The following is a 22,241-nucleotide window of genomic DNA, read 5'->3' as shown; positions in this document are numbered from 1 at the left end:
GTTGGGTTCAGAGTATGTGCCCAGGAAAGACATGAAGGAGAAGTGAAAGTCTCAGTGGGCGCTTTGGGGAGCGATGTGGGTTTCGGAAGTATGGGGACCAGAAACCCCCCGAGGGCTGAAGATGAACGCGCCTTCTCTGTCCAGTTCTTCATAGACAGTGGAGGTGACAGTATCCTTTTTTTTTTCTCAATGTTTTTGTTTATTTTTGAGACAGAGAGAGACAGAGCATGAGCAGGGGAGGGGCAGAGAGAGAGGGAGACACAGAATCCGAAGCGGGCTCCAGGCTCCGAGCTGTCAGCACAGAGCCCGATGCGGGGCTCGAACTCACGGACCATGAGATCGTGACCTGAGCCAAAATCAAGAGTCAGATGCTTAACCGACTGAGCCACCCAGGTTCCCCTAGAAGGTCAGTTTATTTGAGGATTTGCTGGGAGTAGGGAACAAGCAGTTTTTGCTTATTAAGACCGATGCAACCAGATTGAGAAAAATGCGTGACGTGCATGAATATTTAACACAGACCTGGTACAAACACCGAGCTTACTTTCGGGGGGCTCTGTGGGTTCTGATGCTCAGTCTGCGGAGGGACCTTGGACAAGATGTTTCCTTTCCCTACCTCAGTTTCTGCACCTGTAAAGCAGGGTGATGAGAGTATCTGCTTCCTGGGGTCACGGGGAGGATTAGAGGAGCCCAGCACATGGTGAACAGTCAGTAATGTTGCTGCCATTACCTGTTTCATACGGAGGCCCCGGATAGCCTCTCCCTTTGTATATCAATGAGCTGTGTGGCCTGGGCGACTTCCCTACCCTCTCTGAGCCTCACCCATCAGCGGGGGCCAGAGCACCACCTCCCGGCATCGTCAGGGTTATAATTCCGGCACATTCCTGGCCGAGAGATCGCTCACAGGAAAGGACAGCTTGTCCCTTTCCTCAGAAGGTGGGATTTGGGTGTGTGACTCAGAATTTCTAGCCTCCTTTGTGCCTAAAAACAGGTCTGGGTACTTTAGGGAGTTGTTAATGATTGCAGGGATCCTTATATATTGTTCTTGACTTTAAAAGGAATGCTTTTGGGGCACCTGGGTGGCTCAGTCAGTTAAGTGTCCAGCTCTTGATCTCAGCTCAGGTCTTTTTTTTTTTTTTTTAAATTATCTTTTTAACGTTTATTTATTTTTGAGACAGAGAGACAGAGCATGAACGGGGGAGGAGCAGAGAGAGAGAGAGGGAGACACAGAATCGGAAACAGGCTCCAGGCTCCGAGCTGTCAGCACAGAGCCCGACTCGGGGCTCGAACTCACGGACCGTGAGATCATGACCTGAGCCGAAGTCGGACGCTCAACCGACTGAGCCACCCAGGCGCCCCCCCCCTTTTTTTTTTTTAAAACAGCTCTGTTGAAAAATAATTCACATGCCTCTCAAGTCCTCCTTTAAAAGTAGTTCCGTGGGTTATAGTACGGCGGCACACAAGACGTATGTTGCACAAAACTATCACCACGGTCAATTTTAGAACATTGTCATTACCTAGAAAGAAACTGTGCCAATTAGCAGTCGTTTCCCACTTGCCATGGCAACCACCGATCTCCGTGGATTTGCCTGATCTTGGTATTTCATATAAATGGGACCACACAACAGGTGGCCTTTGGCAAATGGCTTCTTTCCTTTGGCACAATGCTTCCAAGGTTCGTCGATGCTGTACCCTGTAGGGCTTCCTTTGTTTTTATGGCTGAGTGATATTCCCTTGCGTGGATGTGCCCGTTTGTCTATTCATTCATTAGGTGGTAGACCCTTGAGTTTCTGCTTTTGCCCGTTGTGAATCATGCTACTGGGGACATTTGTGGACAGGTTTCTGTGTGGACATGTTTCCGGTTCTCTTAGGCACCCCCTCAGGAGTGGGATGTTGGATCACGTGGTGACTCTGTGCTTAACTATTTTTTTTTTTTATTGTAGTACAATATAGTTAACCTAAAGTTCACCGTCTTAACCAATTTTAGCTGCAGGGTTCAGTGGTGTTAAATATATGCAAATTGTTATGCAACTGTCCCTGCCGTGTATTTTCCATAATTCTTTGTATCTGGAAAGAATACAAAGAAAGAAAGAATACATTAACATTTATTTTTGAGACAGAGAGAGACAGAGCATGAACGGGGGAGGGGCAGAGAGAGAGGGAGACACAGAATCGGAAGCAGGCTCCAGGCTCCGAGCTGTCAGCACAGAGCCCGACGTGGGGCTCGAACTCATGGACCGTGAGATCGTGACCTGAGCCGAAGTCAGACGCTCAACCGACTGAGCCGCCCAGGCGCCCCTGTGAATTTCCTTCATTTTTAAGGCCGGATCATATTCCATTGTATCGACACACCACATTTTGCTTATTCATTCTTCCATCAGTGGATACCGGATGACTTCTGTGTTGTAGCTGTTGTGAGAAATGCTGCTATGAACCGAGGTGTGGAAACATCCCTTTGAGATCTTGCTTTCAATTTTTGGGGGTATACACCCAGAAGTGGAACATCTCATTTCTGCAAAACAAACAAACAGGCAGCTGGGATTTATTTTAGGGATTGCATTGAATCTATGCATTAATTTGGGGAGCATTACCATCTTAACAATAGTAAGTCTTTCAATCCATGAACATGGGATGTCTTTGCATTATATTTAGGTTTTTAATTTCTTTCGGTGATATTTTGTAGTTTTCAGTGTACAGGTTCACACCATTAAAAGTATTTGTTAGGGGCACCTGGGTGGCTCAGTCAGTTACACGTCCAACTCTTGGTTTCGGCTCAGGTCATGATCTCACGGTTCGTGGGTTCGAGCCCCACGTTGAGCCCTGTGCTGGCAGCACTGAGGCTGCTTGGGATTTTGCCTCCCCCTCTTTCTATCCCTCCCCCCCGCTTGCACACGCTCCCTCCCTCTCTCTCAAAAATAAATAAACATTAGGGGCGCCTGGGTGGCGCAGTCGGTTAAGCGTCCGACTTCAGCCAGGTCACAATCTCGCGGTCCGTGAGTTTGAGCCCCACGTCGGGCTCTGGGCTGATGGCTCAGAGCCTGGAGCCTGTTTCCGATTCTGTGTCTCCCTCTCTCTCTGCCCTTCCCCCGTTCATGCTCTGTCTCTCTCTGTCCCAAAAATAAATAAACGTTGAAAAAAAAAATTTTAAAATAAATAAACATTAAAAAAAATCATAAAAACAAGACCAGAATTTGTTAACTTTATTCCAAAGCATTTTATCGTTTTTGATATTGTTGCACATGGAATTATTCCCTTAAATTCTCTTTCAGATTGTTCATTGCTAGTATATAAAAATAAAACTGAGTTTGGTATATCGATAGATCCTTCAGCCTCGCTGAACTCATGTATTAGTTCTGACAGTCTTTTAGTGGATCCTTTCGGATTTCCTGTATGTAAGATCATATCATCTGCAAATATAGTTTTGCATCTTCCTTTCCTATTTAGATGCCTTTTTTTTCTTTTCCTTGTCCAGTTGACCTAGCTAGAACCTCCACTATGATTGACATTGCAGAGAAGTGATGAGAGCAAACGTCCTTATCTTGCTCCCGATTGTAAGGGGAAAGTATTTCATTTCCTACCACGAGGTACATTAGCTCTGAGTTTCTCATAGGTGGCCTTTGCTGGGTTGAAGAAGTTTTATCCCTATTTTGTTGAGTGTCTTCTTATCATGAAAGGATATTGGATCTCATGAAATGCCTTTTCTGTGTTTTTTTGACACAGTTGTGGTTTTGTTTCCTTTTTTTTTTTTTCTCCTCTGAATGAATCTGGTCAGTTTGTCTCTTTTCTTTCTGGTTTTCAATAATTGAGAATATTAAATTCTACCTGAAAAAAGGTGGATCGGTGGCTCAGCGGAGCCGCTCTGTTATGTATTTTATATCTCTAATGTCCGTTATTTTTTACGATTTTCTTTCTGTTTTGGGTTCCTTTTGTTGTGCCTGCTCTAACTTTTTAAGTGAATCACTCTGCCTTCTAATGTAAACAACTGAGTACGTATTATTTCCTTTAAGTTTTGCTTTAACTGCAGCCCACATGGGCTGTTTGAATTCCTTTCCTCTTTTTTTTTTAAGATTTTTTTTAATGTTTATTTTTTTTTAATTTTTTTTCAACGTTTTTTATTTATTTTTGGGACAGAGAGAGACAGAGCATGAACGGGGGAGGGGCAGAGAGAGAGGGAGACACAGAATCCGAAACAGGCTCCAGGCTCTGAGCCATCAGCCCAGGGCCCGACGCGGGGCTCGAACTCCCAGACTGCGAGATCGTGACCTGGCTGAAGTCGGACGCTTAACCGACTGCGCCACCCAGGCGCCCCAATGTTTATTTATTTTTGAGAGAGAGCAAGCAAGGGTAGGGTCAGAGAAAGGGGGACAGAAAGTCCAAAGCAGGCTCTGTCTGCACTGACAGCCCCCGATGTGGGGCTCGAACTCACGAACCGTGAGATCACAACCTGAGCTGATGTCGAACACTCAACCGCCTGAGCCGCTCAGGTGCCCCTGTTTGAATTCATTTCTAATTTCTGTTTTGATTTCTTATGTAATGTGTAATTGCTTAGAAGTCTAGGTGTATTTTTTTTTTAATTCCCCAAAGTTGGGAGTTTTTGTTATCGATTTAATTTAATTGATTGTGGCCTGAGAATGTCCTCTGTATCATTCCCATTTTTGAAATTTGTTCAGAATAGCATTATGGCCTGGCACATGATCAATTTTCATAAATCTTCTAAATGTACTTGAAAATAATGCATAATCTTCAGTTGTTGGGGGCAGTATTGCATATATGTCCTGTAATATCCAGTATTTTTATATTATTACTAATTTTTAAAAAAAAAATTTTTTTTTTAACGTTTATTTATTTTTGGGACAGAGAGAGACAGAGCATGAACGGGGGAGGGGCAGAGAGAGAGGGAGACACAGAATCCGAAACAGGCTCCAGGCTCTGAGCCATCAGCCCAGAGCCTGACGCGGGGCTCGAACTCACGGACCGCGAGATCGTGACCTGGCTGAAGTCGGACGCTTAACCGACTGCGCCACCCAGGCGCCCCTATATTATTACTAATTTTGTTCTGCTTGATCTAGTCATAGTTGAGATATGTTAAAATCTTCCACCGCGGTGGCAGATTTGTGAATTACTCCTGTGGACAAGTCATTTTTTTTTTTTTTTAAGTAGGGTTCACACCCAGTGTGGAGCCCAAGGCGGGACTCGAACTCATGACCCTGGGATGAAGACCTGAGCCGAAATCAAGAGTTGGACGCTTAACTAGCTGACCACCTACGCATCCCCAGTCAATGTTTGCTTTATAGATTTTGAGCCTATGTTTTTTAGGTACATCCAAATTTATATAATATCTTCCTGGTGAAGTAAATTTCTTATTATTTTGTAGTGATTCTCTTTCTGTCTAGTTCTGTTCTCTGTCTCAGAATCTCTCATAGTCAAATAACGACCCAGCTTTGTTGTTTTTGTTATTTGTCTGGTTTCTTTCTTTCCTTCCTTTGACTTTTAATCCTTCTCTGCCCTTATATTTTAACTGTATCTTGTGTAAATGGCACATGGTTGGATTTTACCAAGTTTGATAATATTTGTCAATTTCACTGGATAGTTTAGTCTGTTTATATTTATAAGGATTATTGACGTATTTCCATTCATTTTGATAATCTTATGTGGTTTCTAGTTATTGTCTCTATTTCCTTTCTTGCTTTCTTTGCATTGCGTTTTACATCCTTATTTCTTCCTTCCTTTTAACATTTGATTTTCTCCACCACTTGTTTCACAGTTAATACCTAGAAATATGCTCTATATTGATTCGTTTAATGGCTACTGTAGCTATGGTAATATGAAACGTTGGGCTAGGCAGGAAGGGCCAGGCCTCAGTTGATCACACAGAATGTTCTGGAATGGGGTTGGTCCTTCAGACTTGTCCCAAATGAGAAAAGGAGGCTAGGATTTCATATCATCATCAGTGGATGCGTGCTGCCTCTGGGCAGGGAGCATAACGTGGTCACTGGGGTGGCCTTTGGCCAATAGCAGTTCCCATAGAGGGACAAGTGGCTCAGCTCTGAAGGAGGGAAGGGTTCCCTCCTAAGTGCATCATAGTCTCTACCACCAGAAGGCACTCTGGGTAGATGTAACATTCACCAGAGATAGTCACATGGCCCCGACCTAACTGCCAAAAAGGCTGAGAAAGGTCAGAAGACACACGGAATATTTGGCCAGCTGTCTCTGCCATACCTAACTTCTTGGATCTCAGGACCGGCAACATCAAAACCATTCTAGAAGCTTCTCAGTTTGTCTTCATAGATCACAACAAAACCGTTGTATTTCTCTCGTTTTGGAGAAACATACCCTGTCTCTTATTTGGTTTAAAAAAAAATTAATGTTTATTCACTTTTTGAGAGAGAGAGAGAGAGAGAGAGAGGGAGGGGGTGGGGAGGGGCAGGGAGAGAAGGAAACACAGTATCTGAAGCAGGTTCCGGGCTCTGAGCTGTCAGCTGTCAGAGCCCAATGTGGGGCTTGAACTTGGGACAGCACGATCATGACCTGAGCTGAAGTTGGACACTTAACTAACTGAGTCACTCAGGCGCCCCAGTTTTTCATAGTTTCTACCCCTCAATCTCTCTGGACTGCTTTCTTGGAATCTGTTTTCAGTTGACTAATTTTCTCTTCGGCTAGATCTAGTCTGCTATTTATCCCTTCAATGACTTTTTACTTCAATGTCTCTAGTGTTGTTTGCTTGTGCATGCTTGCATTGAAGCAGAAATTCCCCAGAAAGGATTTGCATTTGCTTGTGTTACTTATGGGAGGGAGCCACAAACCTTCCACCTCTATTTATTTGTAACCACTTTAATTGCTCCACTTGAGATTTCTTGGACCATAGATGTAAGTGTGGATTTGGATCAGAAGCCTGTATGCATGCAATCTAGCTGGTGGCTCTAAATTCTGGGGAGAGATTGTTTCAGGGAGATAGTTTCCTTATTATTTTTTTTCTGCCTGGTGGGGTTTATTTCACATTCCCTTGCCTTTAGAGTCCTAGCCTTCCTGGCAAGTCTGCCTTTGATGGGCCTTAGGGTTCACCTCTTATTTGCAGGGTCTGGCAGCAGAAACTCTGATGCTGAAGGCAGCTTACCGCACGGGGCTCCTGGGGGCTTTGTGATGCTCTTTCTTTTATGCCATTTTGCTGATACGCTTATCCGGCTTTCGATGCAGACTTCATCCAGCACTTTAATTGCTCTAGTCAGAAGGATCTTTCGTGACATCTAACTGACCATCATTCGTCCCAAACCAGAGGGTCTCCAACCATTCTTCCAGGTGCTTCCTCCGTTACTCTGGGCCCAGTGGCCTCTCGCTTCTGAAAACTTTGATAACACTTAGCATTTCCACCGACTATAGCAATCGCTAGTTTCACTAGGGTGGATGCAGCGAAGTGTGATGGGCTTTGCGAGCGAACAAACTAGCGGTTGCCTCTTGGTTCTGCTATGAATTATGGCCTTGGAAACTCCTCTCGTTGAACTTCAGTTTCCTCCTCTGTGAAACGGGGTTGACAGTCTGTATCTTACAGTCTCCTCATGATGATCCAATAAAACAGGGTCTGCTCCTAACGTGCGCTGGGTCTGAATCAGGAGAACCATAGCGACCACAGACTGTATGTCTGAATGTAAAAGTTACATATGGAGCTGGCAAACAGGCGGAATGGTTCTGTTCTCTCTTGACAAATATCCCGTCATAATCCCAAAAGAGTATATGTAAAGCTCTAATTTTTATACAGCGAAAGCAAAATATCAAAGACAACTAAACTTAATTATTGTTGTACATATCTGGATGTTACGTCGATGCATTAGTGATGTTTGGATGAGTAATAAAATAAAAACATGTACAATTTGGTTATACAAGTCGGTTAAGCATCTGACTTCGGCTCAGGTCATGATTTCACGGTTCATAAGTTCGAACCCCTCGTCAGGCTCTGTGCTGATGGCTCAGAGCCTGGAGCCTACTGCGGATTCTGTGTCTCCCTCTCTCTCTCTGCCCCTCCCGACCTCACGCTCTGTCTCTCTCTCTCTCAAAAATAAATAAACATTAAAAAAATGTTTAAAAACCATATGCAATTTATAAATTAGTACATTTAGTCCATAAGATTTATTTTTTGCCTTTATTTCGGCAAAATTATGGGTTATCTTGCCGTAATCAACATTATCATATAATTAGTGCTCTATTAACAATGATTCCAAATACACCATTGTTCTTGAGTCACTGAGTCTTTGTGTTTTTTCTTTCTTTTTAATTAATTTCATGTGGGAGAAGATTCTGTTGAGTTTCTGCTCAGTTCTGCTCAAGTATAGTAACTGGAATTATCAAAAAATGTTCTTGGGGTGCCTGGGTGGCTCAGTCAGTTAAATCTCAGACTCTTGATCTCAGCTCAGGTCGTGATCTCAGGGTCATGGGTTTAAGTCCTGCGTTGGGCTCTGCACTGGGTATGAAGCCTACTTAAAAAAAAAAAAGAAAAATATATATGTACATATATATGTTGCATATATATGCATATGTATGCATTCTTAAAGCCTTATTTAGAATCAGAAGTGAACTATAAATTCTACACATCAAGTTCAAGCATAATGAAATTGCATATAATAATTAAAGTTAAGAAGAAAAATTATTAAATATTTAAATTTAATATACACTACCATTTTTATATGGCTCTCTTTACTCTCTTTTAAAACAATATATAGACCCATACAGCACTTAAATTTGATTTTTTTTCAAGAAAAAAGTTATCATAAAGAAAACTTCAAATAGCAATATTTTGCTTAGTCAAAATTATACTGTATAATGTTCAGAAAAGTAATCTGCATGGAAGTTAATTTCCTGCTTATTTGTATGCGAATCTTCTCTTTCATGGTCCACGGACGTTTTGTTTCTTTTTTTGAGTTTTGTTGTGTTTAAATGTCATTTTTGTTACATATTTCACATGTGGCTCCTTTGGCTTAGGAAAATCCTCTACGTATCTATGATAATAAATATGTATTTTGAATCCCGTTAGAAGTGAAATAGCCAAACCTTGATTTTCTTTTTTAATTTTTTTAACATTCATTTTTGAAAGGCAGAGAGAGACAGAGCGTGAACGGGGGAGGGCCAGAGAGAGAGGAAGACACAGAAACAGAAGCAGGCTCCAGGCTCCGAGCTGTCAGCACAGAGCCCGACGCGGGGCTTGAACCCACAAACTGTGAGATCACGACCTGAGCCAAAGTCGGCCACTTAACCGACTGAGCCACCCAGGCACCCCGATTTTTTTTGTCTTTTTAAGTAGGCCTCACACCCAGTGTAGAGCCCAACGTGGGCCTTGAACTCACCACCCTGAGATCAAGACCTGAGTTGAGATCAAGAGTCGGATGCTTAACCGACTGAGCCACCCAGGCGCCCCAAGCCCCAATATTTTTGTAGGCTTTTGCTAACAACATCCCGTAATGAATACCTGTGAAGAGCTCAGACTCGCATTAATGTCATTTCGTCCCAAAGATGAGGCTTACTCTGTATTTGACGACCCTCTGTTTCATTGATTTCTTTCCATCACCTTGCATCTTGCCTAGATTAAATCTAGGAGTTTAATGGCATTTATTTGGCATTCTCATTGTGTGAATCAGAGTAGTTTATGGTCACCTCTGATGAGTGTTTCCGCGAGATGTCCCATGCTGGAGAAGATTCTACCACAGATTGGGTGGCTTTCAAAACGAGGATGAATTTATTGTCTTACAGTTGTGGAGGTTAGAAGTCTGACATGGGTCTCACTAGGCTAAACTCATGGTGTTGGTAGAGGCTCTAGGGGAGAGTCTGTTTTCTTGCCTGTTCCAGCTTCTGGAGACCACGTGTGTCCTTGGCTCCTGGCCCCTCCCTGCACCTTCAGAGCAGGCAGGTAGCATCTCTGACCATTCTTCCATGGCCACATCTCCCTTTCTTCTGCCGCCTCCTCCTTCCTTCCTTTAAGGACCCTGTGATCACACGGGGCTCACCTGGATAATCCAGACAATCTCCCTATTTTAAGGCTAGCTGATTTGCAACTTTAATCCCATCTGTGACCTTAATTTCCCTTTTGCCGTGTCACGTGTCACCTTACGTAGTCACAGGTTCTGGGATTAGGGTGTGGACATCTTTGGGGGGGGGGGCGCATTATTCTGCCTGCCGTAGACTTTCCAGTCATGTTACCACACCAAGCCCATGGCAGGTTTTTCAGTCAGTGCCTAAAATTGAAAATTGTTTTCCTAGTTCTTAAATCAAAGACTGACTTTTTACGACAAATGTGAAACCAGTGGAATGTTCCATTGTCTCAGCTTCCTTGCTTCTTCCGTAGGTCAGTGCTGTGTATGGTGCTGGCCATTCAAGGGGACCTTTCACCCCGGTACGCCCAACCTGCATTGAGCGATATTTATTTTTTTAAGACATCGTATGTGTCCTTTTTCACGTTCCTGTCCGTTAAATCACTAATATCCTTGGGAGCCTCTGTCCTAGATGGTGATAGGTAATTTGTTGACTTTTTATACATCTTTTGTGTTCAGCCAAAATAAATTTAGCTTCATTTTCTTTTTTTTTTATATAATGTTTATTTATTTTGAGAGAGAGAGAGAAAGAGAGAGAGGGAGGGGGGCAGAGAGAGAGAGAGAGAGAGAGAGAATCCCAAGCAGGCTCCACGCTGTCAGCACTGAGCCCAACACGGGGCTCCATCCCATGACCATGAGATCATGACCTGAGCCAAAATCAAGAGTCAGATGCTTAACCAACTGAGCCACCCAGGCGCCCCGGCTTCATTGTCTATGAGTATTGTGGTGCATCTACAAAAAGCATCCTTCGACTGGACTGAACATTGGGCACTTCTGTTTTTAAAAACGCGACCCCAGTGTCCTAAATTACATTCACCCGTAACTGTAATCGCTTAATGCCAACAACGGTTGGCTGTCACTTCAACGTATTTGTGGTTCTCGTAATTGCATGTGACTTGTGTATAAGCGGTTTTATGGTATTCTAATTGAGATCCTAAGTGCTGTCTCTTGCCAGGACTCAGCACGGCCCGTCCTGCACGAGCCAGTGGCTTAGCGTCCAGCTCAGTCCTGCAGGCGCTCACTAAATGGCAGGTTATAACGGATGCATCAGTTAGTGGCCTTCCCTTTTCCTTCTCCATAATCTCTGTGCCTTCCGCCCACAAACACCTCACTGAACTCCTCACTGGTCTCTCTCTCCTGCTCTGGCTTTTAATGCCCATGTCTTCAGGCGTATCTTGTCCCCCTTTTGCAGTGAGTTGGATTCTGGGCAGGGAGGTGACCGTCGGATGTGGAGGCGGGGGACGGGCCGTGACCAGGAGCAGCGTCACCAGCGGCATGCCCTGGGACCTCGCGAGAAGTGCACATTCTCCCCCAGTCCCACCGAATTCGCCGTAAGAACCCCAGGCGATCTGCCGACACCCGCACAAGAGCGTTTGAGGGGCACCAACTTAGGGACACTGTCACCCGGTGTCCCTGCCGGTCTTGGCCAGCTCGGGCTGCCATGGCAAAGTGCCACAGACTGGCTGGACAAACAGAAGTTCACAGTTCTGGAGGCTGGAAGTCCAAGGTCAAGGTGCTGGCGGGGCTGGTTCTCTTGGGGCCTCTCTCCTTGGCTTGCAGATGCCCCTTCATGTGGTGGTTCCTCTGCACACGCCCCTACCGTTTCCCCTTCTTCTGAGGGACGCCAGTCAGATTGCACCAGGACCACCCTAATAGCCTCATTTGAATCATCCCTGTCTCTGGGGGCGACTGGGTGGCTCAGTCGGTTGAGTGTCCGACTCTTGGTTTTGGCTCAGGCCATGATCTCACGGTCTCGTGGGTTCGAGCCCCGCGTCGGGCTCCGTGCTGACAGCTTGGAGCCTGGAGCCTGCTGCGGATTCTGTGTCTCCCTCTCTCTCTGCCCCTCCCCTGCTCACGCTCGGTCTCTCTCTCAAAATAAAAAAATCCTGTCTCCAAATACGGTCACATCTGAGTTACTGGGGGGTTAGGGCCTCCACATGTGAGTTTTGTGGGGGACACGATTCAGCCTATAACCCCGAAGAAGAAGAAACAGGCTCAGAGAAGCACCTGACAGTCCAAATCACAACACAGGCCTAAAGATGAGCACTTCGTCTCCTACAAGAGCCCTTCTGAGCAGCAGCAATGAAAGGGTAAGAGGCCAAGGAAGTGAAGTCTGAGGTCTGCATGCAGCTTTCAGATTTGCTCCCCCTACTCCTGGGAGCTTGGGAAAATGTCTTAAGCTCCCCGGGCCTTAGTTTCCTTCTCTGTGAAATGGGGACAATGAAAGGCTCTCCCTCCCAAGGTCATGAGGACTCCCTGAGATTTGGACGGGAAATGTAGATTGCCACACCGACAGCGCCTGACCCTCTTGGCCGGCTGTCAGAATCCACCCTTATTTACCGCTAGCCGGAATGTTCGATTATTTTCCCCAGGTGATTTGCAGTTTAATAGCTAGGAAAACCAAGGGTTTAAAAGCGTCGCAGTGGAATTTCGGGCTCAACTGGCAGGTGCACAGGGTCTTTCTGGGAAGCCAAGCCTTGGCAGGCACTAAGAGGAAAACCCGCTGATTTGTCCTTCCACCCCGGGTACCGGGGGGCTCTCACTTCTAAATAATAGGCTGCGCACACAATTTGATTTCATTTTACATGAAATTGCCTAGCCTACAACTAGGGATGCGGGGTGGATTCCTACAAATCAATCCTGCTGTGCAAATTAGCCAGCACCTGCTAACCTAGGGCTGTTTGGAAATGAGACCCAGCTCTGGAGCACTAAGGCAATGATTGCAATTTGCCTTGTGGGGTTAGACTGGGCGTGAATACCAAATTGTTTTCAAATGTCCCGTTGGTTGTTTAGATTTATGTAGCGTGTCTTCTTTTAAGATCTACTCTGTGCAGAGCACTTTGCTAAGGCCAGGGCGGGAAGATGGAGAGAATGCCGCTCCTTCCCCGTGTTCAGAGGGCCTCGGGGCAAGAGTGCGTCTAGCATTTTGGCCTAATAAACTGAGGTGCAAGTTGAGGAGGGTAGGGGCAGGTCAGAACATCGCTGTTCTAGGGCTGAGGGACTCCCTTTCTTTTATCCAGTCTTTATTCTTTTTTTTTTTTTTTTGGAGGGGCTGCTTTAAATCCTGTCCCTATAGGGGCGCCTGGGTGGCTCAGTGGATTAAGCATCTGACTTCAGTTCAGGTCATGGTCCCACAGTTCGTGGGTTCGGGCCCTGCGTCGGGCTCTGTGCTGACAGCTCGGAGCCTGGAGCCCGCTTCGGATTCTGTGTCTCCCTCTCTCTCTGCCCCTCCCCTGCTCATGCTCTGTCTCTGTCTCTCTCTCAAGAATAAGCATTTAAAACAATTAAAAAAATAATAAATCCTGCCCCTAGAGCATGGTTAGTGGGCTTCCCATCCCTATCTGGGGTCAGGATAGCAGGTCAGAGGAGATTCTTTAAATATGGGCCCAATCCTGGCATTGGTGGTAAAGTAACCCCGCCAGGTCTGGGGCAAGATTCCTAAGTGTGGTCCGGTTGTCCAGCGTGTGAATTTCCTAGCCCGTCTGTTCCCCTCTGGCTTTGGACTATGTCAGCATCTTCTGATCCAAAGAGAGAACAGTAGTCACATCCCGAATCACCCAGGGCAAGATGTAGGTGGTCTCCCCCTCCCCTCCTGTCCGTCCACTGCCCACCTGTGGGCCCTGTGTCCAGACTGTCCTCCAACCCTGCCCTGTGTGCCACCACCCCGCCCCCCACATGCCCAGTGCTCTGCGAGCCCCTTGTCATGAGATCTCCTCCTGCACAGATCTGCTAAACTCATTCATGTGAAGCAGTGAATCATCAATAACAATGGCTCCTTTCTGGAATTTTTACATTTTCATAAGAGGCCAATGCCTTCAAAAAAAAAAAAACTTGAAAAAAATTTTTTTTATGTTTTATGTTATATTTGAGAGGACGAGACAGAGCAGGAGCAGGGGAGGGGCAGAGAGAGAGGGAGACAGCAGAATCCGAAGCAGGCTCCAGGATCCGAGCTGTCCGCACGGAGCCCGACACGGGGCTCGAACTCACGAACTGTGAGATCATGACCTGAGCCAAAGTCAGATATTTAACCGACTGAGCCACCCAGGCGCCCTCCAAAAAAAAATTTTTTTAAGGGAAGACTAATGTGAGACGGACAATAGACCCCCAGTTTCCGCTGCAGGGCTGTCGTATGCCCACCGGGCACGGCCACCCTCCTCTCACGGGTACAGAGCTGAAGTCCATGGGCCCACCTGCCTCCTTGTCAGCAGCCCTGGGGGTGGGGGGTGGGTAGCTGCGAGCCAGGATTTCTGCTGCCCGGGACTGATGCCTGTCCACTGCAAACCGGGGACGTCAGCAGAATTGAACGGTGAATCAGAAACCGGAACAAATCGCATTAATCAGCTAAGACCCAAACCTAATTCAAATAGTATTTTTCCACTGGACCATGAACCAACTTCATGGGTCCCCCTCCCCCCGGTTGACCAGTTTAACCCAGAACTGAACTAGGAAGGGAATGTACTCCCTGTTTTATAGGTGAGGACGCTAAAGCCCTGAGAGTCGTGGCTGGCTCAAGGTCATGGGGCCCAGGTTTGACTCTCTATCCTAATAACCCCTGACTTTCTCCACTTGACTCAGAACCTCAAGATATAGTACATGTTACCTATTTTGTACTTAAAAAAATTTTTTTTTTTTTTTTTAGTGTTCATTTTTGAGGGGGAGTGAGAGAGTGAGCGAGTGCGAGCGGGGGAGGGGCAGAGAGAGAGGGAGACACAGAATCTGAAACAGGCTTCAGGCTCCGAGCTGTCAGCACAGAGCCCGACGCGGGGCTCGAACTCACGAACCGTGAGATCATGACCTGAGCTGAAGTCGGACGCTCAACCGACTGAGCCACTCAGGTGCCCCATACAATTACCCTTTTTAATGGCTCTAATGGAGCTCTCCGGGCGGGTTGACACCCATATGTGAGCTGACCAGCCCAACTCTCTCCCCTGGGGTTGGTGACCAAGAGACTTGCCAGGTGGGCCACATGGGGGAGGGGGCTTACGCAGGCCCAGCTGTGGCAGCCTCCGCTCTGCCCGCATCCCAGGCTAATGCCATCACCGTCTTCATCATCAAAAGGCCTTTATGAAGCGCCTTGGTGAATATATCCTGGCACTGAGCGGGGATCTTCTGCAGAGATCTTCCCAGCAGCCCCTGACATCCAGGACATGTCGGCTCGGGCAGACGGCATATATGTCCTCCGGCCGGGAAGGCACCCAAAGACCGGGCTGTAGGCCCCAGGCAGAGGGGCGCAAAACCAGCCAATATTCATGACAAGAGTAAGTGCGCCTGGGAATGCAGAGACGGGCCGGGCTCCCAAAGGGAGTCCGGGTCTTAACTTCTCTCCTCCAGCCGCTGCGGGCTTCTGGAAATCTGGAAGGATTTTAGAACTTACGGGAAGGAGGAGAGGAGCGGGGAGAGGGAAGCAGCTTGACGGCTCGAGGACTTGGGGTCGAGGGGTCCAGGCTACAGGGTTCAAGCGCACAGCCCGAGAGGACACTAGGTGCTACCAAAGCTGCTCCTCCTGAGACTTTCTCGCCGCCCTCTCACCTCACCTCGGTGCCCCTCTCTCTCCGCCCCCTGCAGGTGTTCCATGAGCAGGGCATCCTCTTTGGCTACCGGCATCCGCAGAGTTCCGCCACGGCCTGCGTCCTCAGCCTTTTCCAAATGACCAATGAGACCCTCAACATCTGGACTCACTTGCTGCCCTTCTGGTACCTTCCAGCCCCCTTGACCGGCCGTCTCATTCGGGAGCCCCGGGGACTGGGGCTTCATTAGAGCCCAGGGTGGGTTGGGAAGGCTGAGATTCCATGCTGGGATGTTGGGGGACGCCCCCATGGCGCATGGGCGTGGAGCTGGGAGTTGCTGGGGCCTATATCTGGGCGAGCTTTAGCACACGGATTCTGGTAGGATTCAGGGGGCTCCTGGGGGCTCCCCAGTCTTCCCCTGCTCCAGCGCCTGGTTAAAATGTCACGAGCTCCAGGGTCACCCGGGTGGCTCAGTCGGTTGAGCGGCCGACTTCGGCTCAGGTCATGATCTCACGGTCCGTGAGTTCAAGCCCCGCGTCAGGCTCTGTGCTGACAGCTTGGAGCCTGGAGCCCGCTTCGGATTCTGTGTCTCCCTCTCTCTCTGCCCCTCCCTCGCTCACCCTCTATCTCTCTCTCAAAAAATAAATAAACATTTAAAACATTAGGGGCGCCTGGGTGGCTCAGTTGGTTAAGCGTCCGACTTCGGCTCAGGTCATGATCTCGAGGTCCGTGAGTTCGAGCCCCGCGTCGGGCTCTGTGCTGACAGCTCGGAGCGTGGAGCCTGTTTCGGATTCTGTGTCTCCCTCTCTCTGACCCTCCCCCATTCATGCTGTCTCTCCCTGTCTCAAAAATAAATAAACGTTAAAAAAATTAAAACAAAATAAAATAAAACATTAAAAAAATACTTTAAATGCTAATAAATTAGAATTTGCAGCTGGGGATGGCGGTGGTCTCTTCCCCCGGCCCCTGTTCTCCCTGGAGGTGCCGGGTCACCTGCTTCTTGTGGGTCCTCTCAGAGCCCCCCCCCCCCCCCGGTGATGTGAGCACCCCCAGCCCCCAGGCTTTCCCTGCTGCTGCTCTGCCCTGGCTTTCTTCCCTCCAATCCCCATCTGGCCACAAACCTCTCGGGCTGCGCGGAGGGACCACGGGTGATTTCGGCTGTTTTAAAGTTTGTGCCGCCAGGGGGGCTGGCCTGACCATCCTTGTTTGTTTCTCTTAAGCTCCGGTGCTCAGATCCCTGTGGGGCGACTTCTTGGTGGTCCTAAAGCTGAGCCACTCTGGCTGAGGCCCCCCTCTGCGTAAGACATCCTGCCACTGCCAGGCCCCTGAGAGAGGTGGTCACCACTGAGTGACGCGGAGCGGGGAGGGTCTGAGAGACGCCCTGGGCAAGTGGGGCCGGGGAGTCATCTCGAGATGATAAGACAGGTTTTGAGACCAGCACATGGCTGAAGGCCTGTGTTTGCTGGGACAGGAGGAGGAAGATGGCCAGTGTAGCCAGAGATGCTTTGTAGTCTCCCTCTGTGGGAGAGAGCCAGTGGGCAGAGGGGCCGGCTTTCTAGAAGGAGTGGTTTGTGGTGGAGGGCAACCCTGCAGGCAGGGCCCCCCTTGCCCGGGTCGCGGGTGAGGCAGACGGGAGGCGGAGCTGTGCCGCGTCTCTGTGTACAGGTGGGGCCCAGAGACCCAGGCTCAGCTGAGCCTCAGCATGGGACCAGGCCACTCGGGATGGGGGCTGCAGTGGCAGTGAGGGAATAGCATGGAGAGGAGGGAGAAAAAAGTCCTGGCATCTTCTAGACTTTCAAGCAGCCCCCCACCCCCACCCCCGCCACCCCGGGAGGATGCTTCTCTTTGAAGAGCCTTCCTGCAAAGGGACTTAGACAAACCACAGGGATGGTGACAAGGCCGACCACTCCTATGGGCAGTGGCTGAGTGTCATGAGGTTATTTAATGTGACGTTCAAAGAGGTGGGGGAGGGTTACGAAGACTGCCTCGGGTATGGGATAGGCTGTTCTCCCGAGGTCCCGTTGAGGGGGAACCAGGGCTGACCCAATGGAGAGATTCCGGGGAGACAGGTGTCAGCTCAATGAAGGACTCAGGCAAAATGCTGTAAGAGAGATTCTGTGGTTACAAGGCGGGGCGAAGACCGGGCTAGACGAACCTAAATGCTCTCCTCTTGCCCCTCCTGCCCACTTCCAACCCCAAAAGGATCCCACTCACCCTCCGTCACGCCTGGTGTTTCACTGAGGTGAGAACACACGGGGTTCAGTTGTCCCAGGGCAATGGAGGGCAACGGAGAGTCTGGGGAGGGGTGGGGGGGGTGCGAGGGGAGCCCCCCGCCGCAGAGGTCGAGTGGGCCGCGCTGTGTTCCAGGTTCTTCACGTGGAGGTTTGTGACCGCCTTGTACGTGACAGACATCTGGAATGACAGCTACTCCTGGCCTCTGTTTGTGTACATGGGCACCAGCTGCGTGTACCCGCTTGCGTCCAGCTGTGCACATACCTTCAACTCCATGTCCAAGAACGCCCGGCACATCTGCTACTTCCTGGACTACGGTGCCGTCAACCTCTTCAGCCTGGGTACGTGGGGGCCCGCGCTGTCCTCCCCTGCCCGGGGCCGAGCTCCTCGCCCCTTCCCCTGGTTGCTGGGGCCACCGGAAGGCGTTGCCGGGCTTGCGGAAGAGTCACGGGGACGCCCGGGCCCCATCCGGGTTCACAGCGAGTGTCCGGTAAGCAGCCGGGCCAAGGGTGTGCTGACAAATGCTAACGACCGATCGTCTGGGGACAAGGGCCCTGCTCTGTGGTGTTGGCCGACTCGGGCGGCGTAAACGACTCCCATCGCGGCTAACTTGGAGCCAGACGTCCCTGAACGCGGGCGGGGAGAGACACACGGTCGTGAACCATCAGGCAGTAAGTTCGTCTGTGCAGAGACGGTAGATGCACTAACTGGAAGTTATTACTTCTGCAAACGTGCTTGTTTAATTGCACGCTTGTGTAGCTGGCCGTGTTTTACCAGTCGGCCTGCGAGATCTGGGCAAACTTAGCAATCTGCTGTCCTAGGCCAGGGCGCCGCCTCCTCCCGGCTGCCGGGTCCCTGCGGCCTCATGGGCCGCTCTTCCGAGAGCTCTCCCAGCCTCTGATGGGGGGGGGGGGCGCCGTGCGCCCCAAACCACTCCCCTTTCTCTGGCCCCCATCCCATCACTCCCCCGTTCTCCTTCGGCCTCTCCATGTTCTCACCCTCCTTTGCTGGCTGCCTTCCTCTGCTCTGCCGTCAGCGGGCAAGCTCCCCATCAGTCCTTGGGCCTCTGCTGCCGCGGGGTCCCGCTTTAGGGTGATCTCCCTCGTGCCCACGCCATCCCCCGACACCTCTGGACCGGGCACTCCCAAAGCCATCTCTGGTTTACCGCCCACCTGAGGTCCACACCGCGTCCGGCCCCGCGCCCGCGACTGTCCTCATCCTCTCCCCCCCAACACCTGCTCCCCTCCTGCAGTGACTCACCTGGCTAGTGGTCGCACCCCCACCCGGTCTTCCAAGTCCCAATCCGTACGCAGCCCTCGAGTCCCCTCCCTCTCAGGCCCCTGCCCGTGCATCTCCACCATCCTGTCCACGCCGTTCAGTGAGTCTGTACCCCACGTTCTTCAAATTGCTCCCCAGCGTGGGCTTCACTCGGACCCCCCTGCCTGCCTCTCCCCCTGCACCATGACAACAGCCTCCCCTCCACTTCCTGCTTCTCCCCGACTCCAGCCAGCTTCCTTCCTGGGAGCCTTCTCTAACACCTTCCAATATGGCACCCCGCCCACTTAAGACCTTTCAGGATTCCAAGTGACCCTGGAGGAAGTTCACACTCCTTAGTCTAGAGGCTTCCGGAGCCCTTGATCACCCGCCCCAGACCCATGATAAGAGCAGGCATTTTGGAGAAATCACGACCCAGCAGGCTGCGTGCTGACCCCCTGGCACACATCACAAGGGGGCAGCACAAGGTGGAGCTTGTGGCCCGGCCGCCCCCCGCCCCTTAATCATTATATGCTCGCGGGCACGTTTCTGAACCTCACTAAGCCTCAGTCCTCTGGGCCACAAAATGGGCATCATATCTCCCTCATAGGGTGGGATGAAGGTGAAATGAGTTTGGCCAAGGGGAGCACCCCGCACAGTGCCTGGCACTGAGCGAGCATCGGAGGGTAGCCATTACCACGATTATGTCCTCAACCCTGACGTCGGTCCCCGGGGATGGGGGCCATCGCTGTACCCACCCTGTAGGTAAGAATAATGAGGCACCGTGAAGTGAGTTACTCAGGTCGCACAGCTTGCAAATGGCAGAGCCAGGGTTAGAACCCAAGCCGCACCCCCCTGAACTGTCTCCCTTCCCGTCACTGGCTTTCTGTCTTTGTAAGAGTTCCTGGGCGTCTGGTGCCCCCACACAGGACCTTACCAGAGAACTGCCTCTTTCCCTCCCTGCAGGGCCTTCAAGGCTCGGCCCCGGCAGCCTCAGCGGCCCCTACCCACGGCCCCCTCCAAGCCCCTGGACCAGGAGCCCCTCCATGTGGCTCTGGGCCCCAGCCTGGTCAGTGATGTCTTCATTGCTGCTCCTTGCTCAGAATGGCTCCCTGAGGACGGGACATTGTTCCTTCGCATTTGGCTTTCCAGCCTGTGGCCCAGTGCCTGATGTGGGAGCGGTTCAGGGAACACGGAAGGGAGGTCTAGTCCGTGGAGAGAGCCTACGGATTCCACCTCGGTCTCCCCGCCCCTTTGTCTGCAGCCGCCTCTCCTGCCCGTGTGGAAACCCTCAGTACCCACCCCCCCGGATGGCATTTGCTCCCACTTCCTCCCTGGTTTCCAGCTGTTCCTCCCTCTAGGTCATCCTGTGCACTTTCACTAGGTTTTGGCCATCTCAATCCCTCGCTCGGAAACCTTCCGTGGCTCCCTATTGCCCCAAAGAGGATGTTTCCTTTCCTTAGCCTGGAATCCAAAGCTGCCTCTACTCCTGCTCCCTGGAAAGCCCTCTCTAAAGGGGTCTGAGCACCATTTACAATGCGTGTACGCGCGGAGGGGTGCGGTTCCCCACGGCACCAAGCAATCCTCAGATACCAGCTGGGCGTCCTACAGTTCAACTCATTTCTGATACCGTTCCCACAGGTTAAGGGCTCAGTCCCATAAGACTGACCACCCCCTCCCCCCGCCCCCTTCAGACACCTGTCTCAAGCCCAGGTTGTTACCTGTGCCTTTGACAGACTGGCTATAGACCCAAGGCTTCAGTGACCCCGGCTCACAGAACTCAGAGAAACACTTTACGCACTGGATTACCGGTCTGTTATAAAAGACTATAACTCAGGGACGGCCGCATAGAAGAGACGCCCGGGGTAGGGCCTGGGGAGGGGCCTGGAGCTTCTACGCCCACCAAGCACGCCCCCTCCCTGAATCTCCACGTGTTCACCCACCCGGAAGCTCGCCGAACCTCTCCCTTTGGGTTTTTATGGAGACTTCATTAGTTACCGTTGATTTCGCCTCCAGCCCCTCTCCCCTCCTGGGCCTCGGGGGTGCGGGACTGAGGCTTCCAACCCTCTGGTGACAGGGTTGGTCTCCAGAAATCCAGGCCCCATCCTGAAGGGGCTTTTCTTTTTTTTTCAACGTTTATTTATTTTTGGGACAGAGAGAGACAGAGCATGAACGGGGGGAGGGGCAGAGAGAGAGGGAGACACAGAATCGGAAACAGGCTCCAGGCTCCGAGCCATCAGCCCAGAGCCTGACGCGGGGCTCGAACTCACGGACCGCGAGATTGTGACCTGGCTGAAGTCGGACGCTTAACCGACTGCGCCACCCAGGCACCCCCTGAAGGGGCTTTTCAAAGTCATCTCATTAACAGAACGAGAGACACTTTTATGGCGGTCCTCGCTTAGGAAATTCCAGGGGTTTTAGGAGCTCTGTGCCAGGAACAGTGGAGGAGACCAAACGTGTATTTCTTATTGGAAGTCATTTCGTTTCCCCCCCCACCCGTGGTTGGGGGCAGGGTCTGAGGTCCCCCTGCTCTTGTCCCACCCACGGAGCTTGCATAAACCTTGGCCCCCCGCCAAGCAAGTGCATCCTGGTCCATATGGAGCCCCCGGGTGTATCAGGCCGAGGAAGAGTTTGTGCCCCGGGAGTCAGTTCCCAGCTGAAATCCCATCTCGGCTCTTTTCCCCGAGTGGGAACACCCCTTGGCTTTATCAGACTCCCATCTGTTAAATGGGGTCAGAGGCAGAGGTGAACCTGTGTGGCCCAGGCCTGCTTCAGCCTTGAGCCGGGATTTCACCGTTCTCTAGATCTTTGGAATAACAGGTGAGCTTAGCGCTGACCCCTGAGGCCCTGGGCTGACAGGTCCAGGACTGTCTTCTCCCCTCGCAGAGGAGACCTGGTAAGGGTGGCTGGAGAGGGCTTCTGGGCCAGGCCCATGGATATACCTGGCCCCTTTGAAAAGGACAGCGATCTCCCCTGTTCTTTCAAGTAAAAGCTGCAGCAGACAGGTCTCTCAAGGGCCCTTGGTAACCCCTCTGTCACAGACTCCCAGACCTAAGGCAACGGAACACCAAGCCTGGCCTCTCATAACCCGCCCGTGAGCTGGCCAGTCCCCCAGCGCCCTGGCGCGATATGCCTCGCCTCGGCAGGGGCCCTCCCTCCCTGCCACATCCACCTTCCC

At 50.4% G+C, this 22,241-nt stretch overlaps 1 protein-coding gene across 9 annotated transcripts in view; it reads left to right on the top strand.

Moving 5' to 3' along the window:
- Nucleotides 1-22,241, top strand: part of PAQR5 (progestin and adipoQ receptor family member 5) — a 74,327-nt gene that overhangs the window by 35,194 nt on the left and 16,892 nt on the right. For 5 of the 9 annotated variants that reach the window (XM_047861802.1, XM_047861799.1, XM_047861794.1 and 2 more), the window contains 3 exons: nt 15,636-15,763; nt 16,798-16,875; nt 17,945-18,150. In XM_047861802.1, the coding sequence (XP_047717758.1) occupies nt 15,636-15,763; nt 16,798-16,875; nt 17,945-18,150 (412 nt within the window). Of the gene's footprint in view, nt 1-380; nt 407-5,157; nt 5,314-15,115; nt 15,329-15,635; nt 15,764-16,797; nt 16,876-17,944; nt 18,151-22,241 lie in introns of those variants that run through there. The other 4 variants (XM_047861801.1, XM_047861800.1, XM_047861797.1 and 1 more) reach the window with 4 other exon arrangements.

The sequence above is a fragment of the Prionailurus viverrinus genome, chromosome B3 (genome assembly GCF_022837055.1).
Source record: "Prionailurus viverrinus isolate Anna chromosome B3, UM_Priviv_1.0, whole genome shotgun sequence".
In the NCBI taxonomy this organism is placed as follows: domain Eukaryota; kingdom Metazoa; phylum Chordata; class Mammalia; order Carnivora; family Felidae; genus Prionailurus; species Prionailurus viverrinus.
Note: the sequence above shows the minus strand (reverse complement) of the source record. Positions and strands in the feature narration are given on the sequence as shown.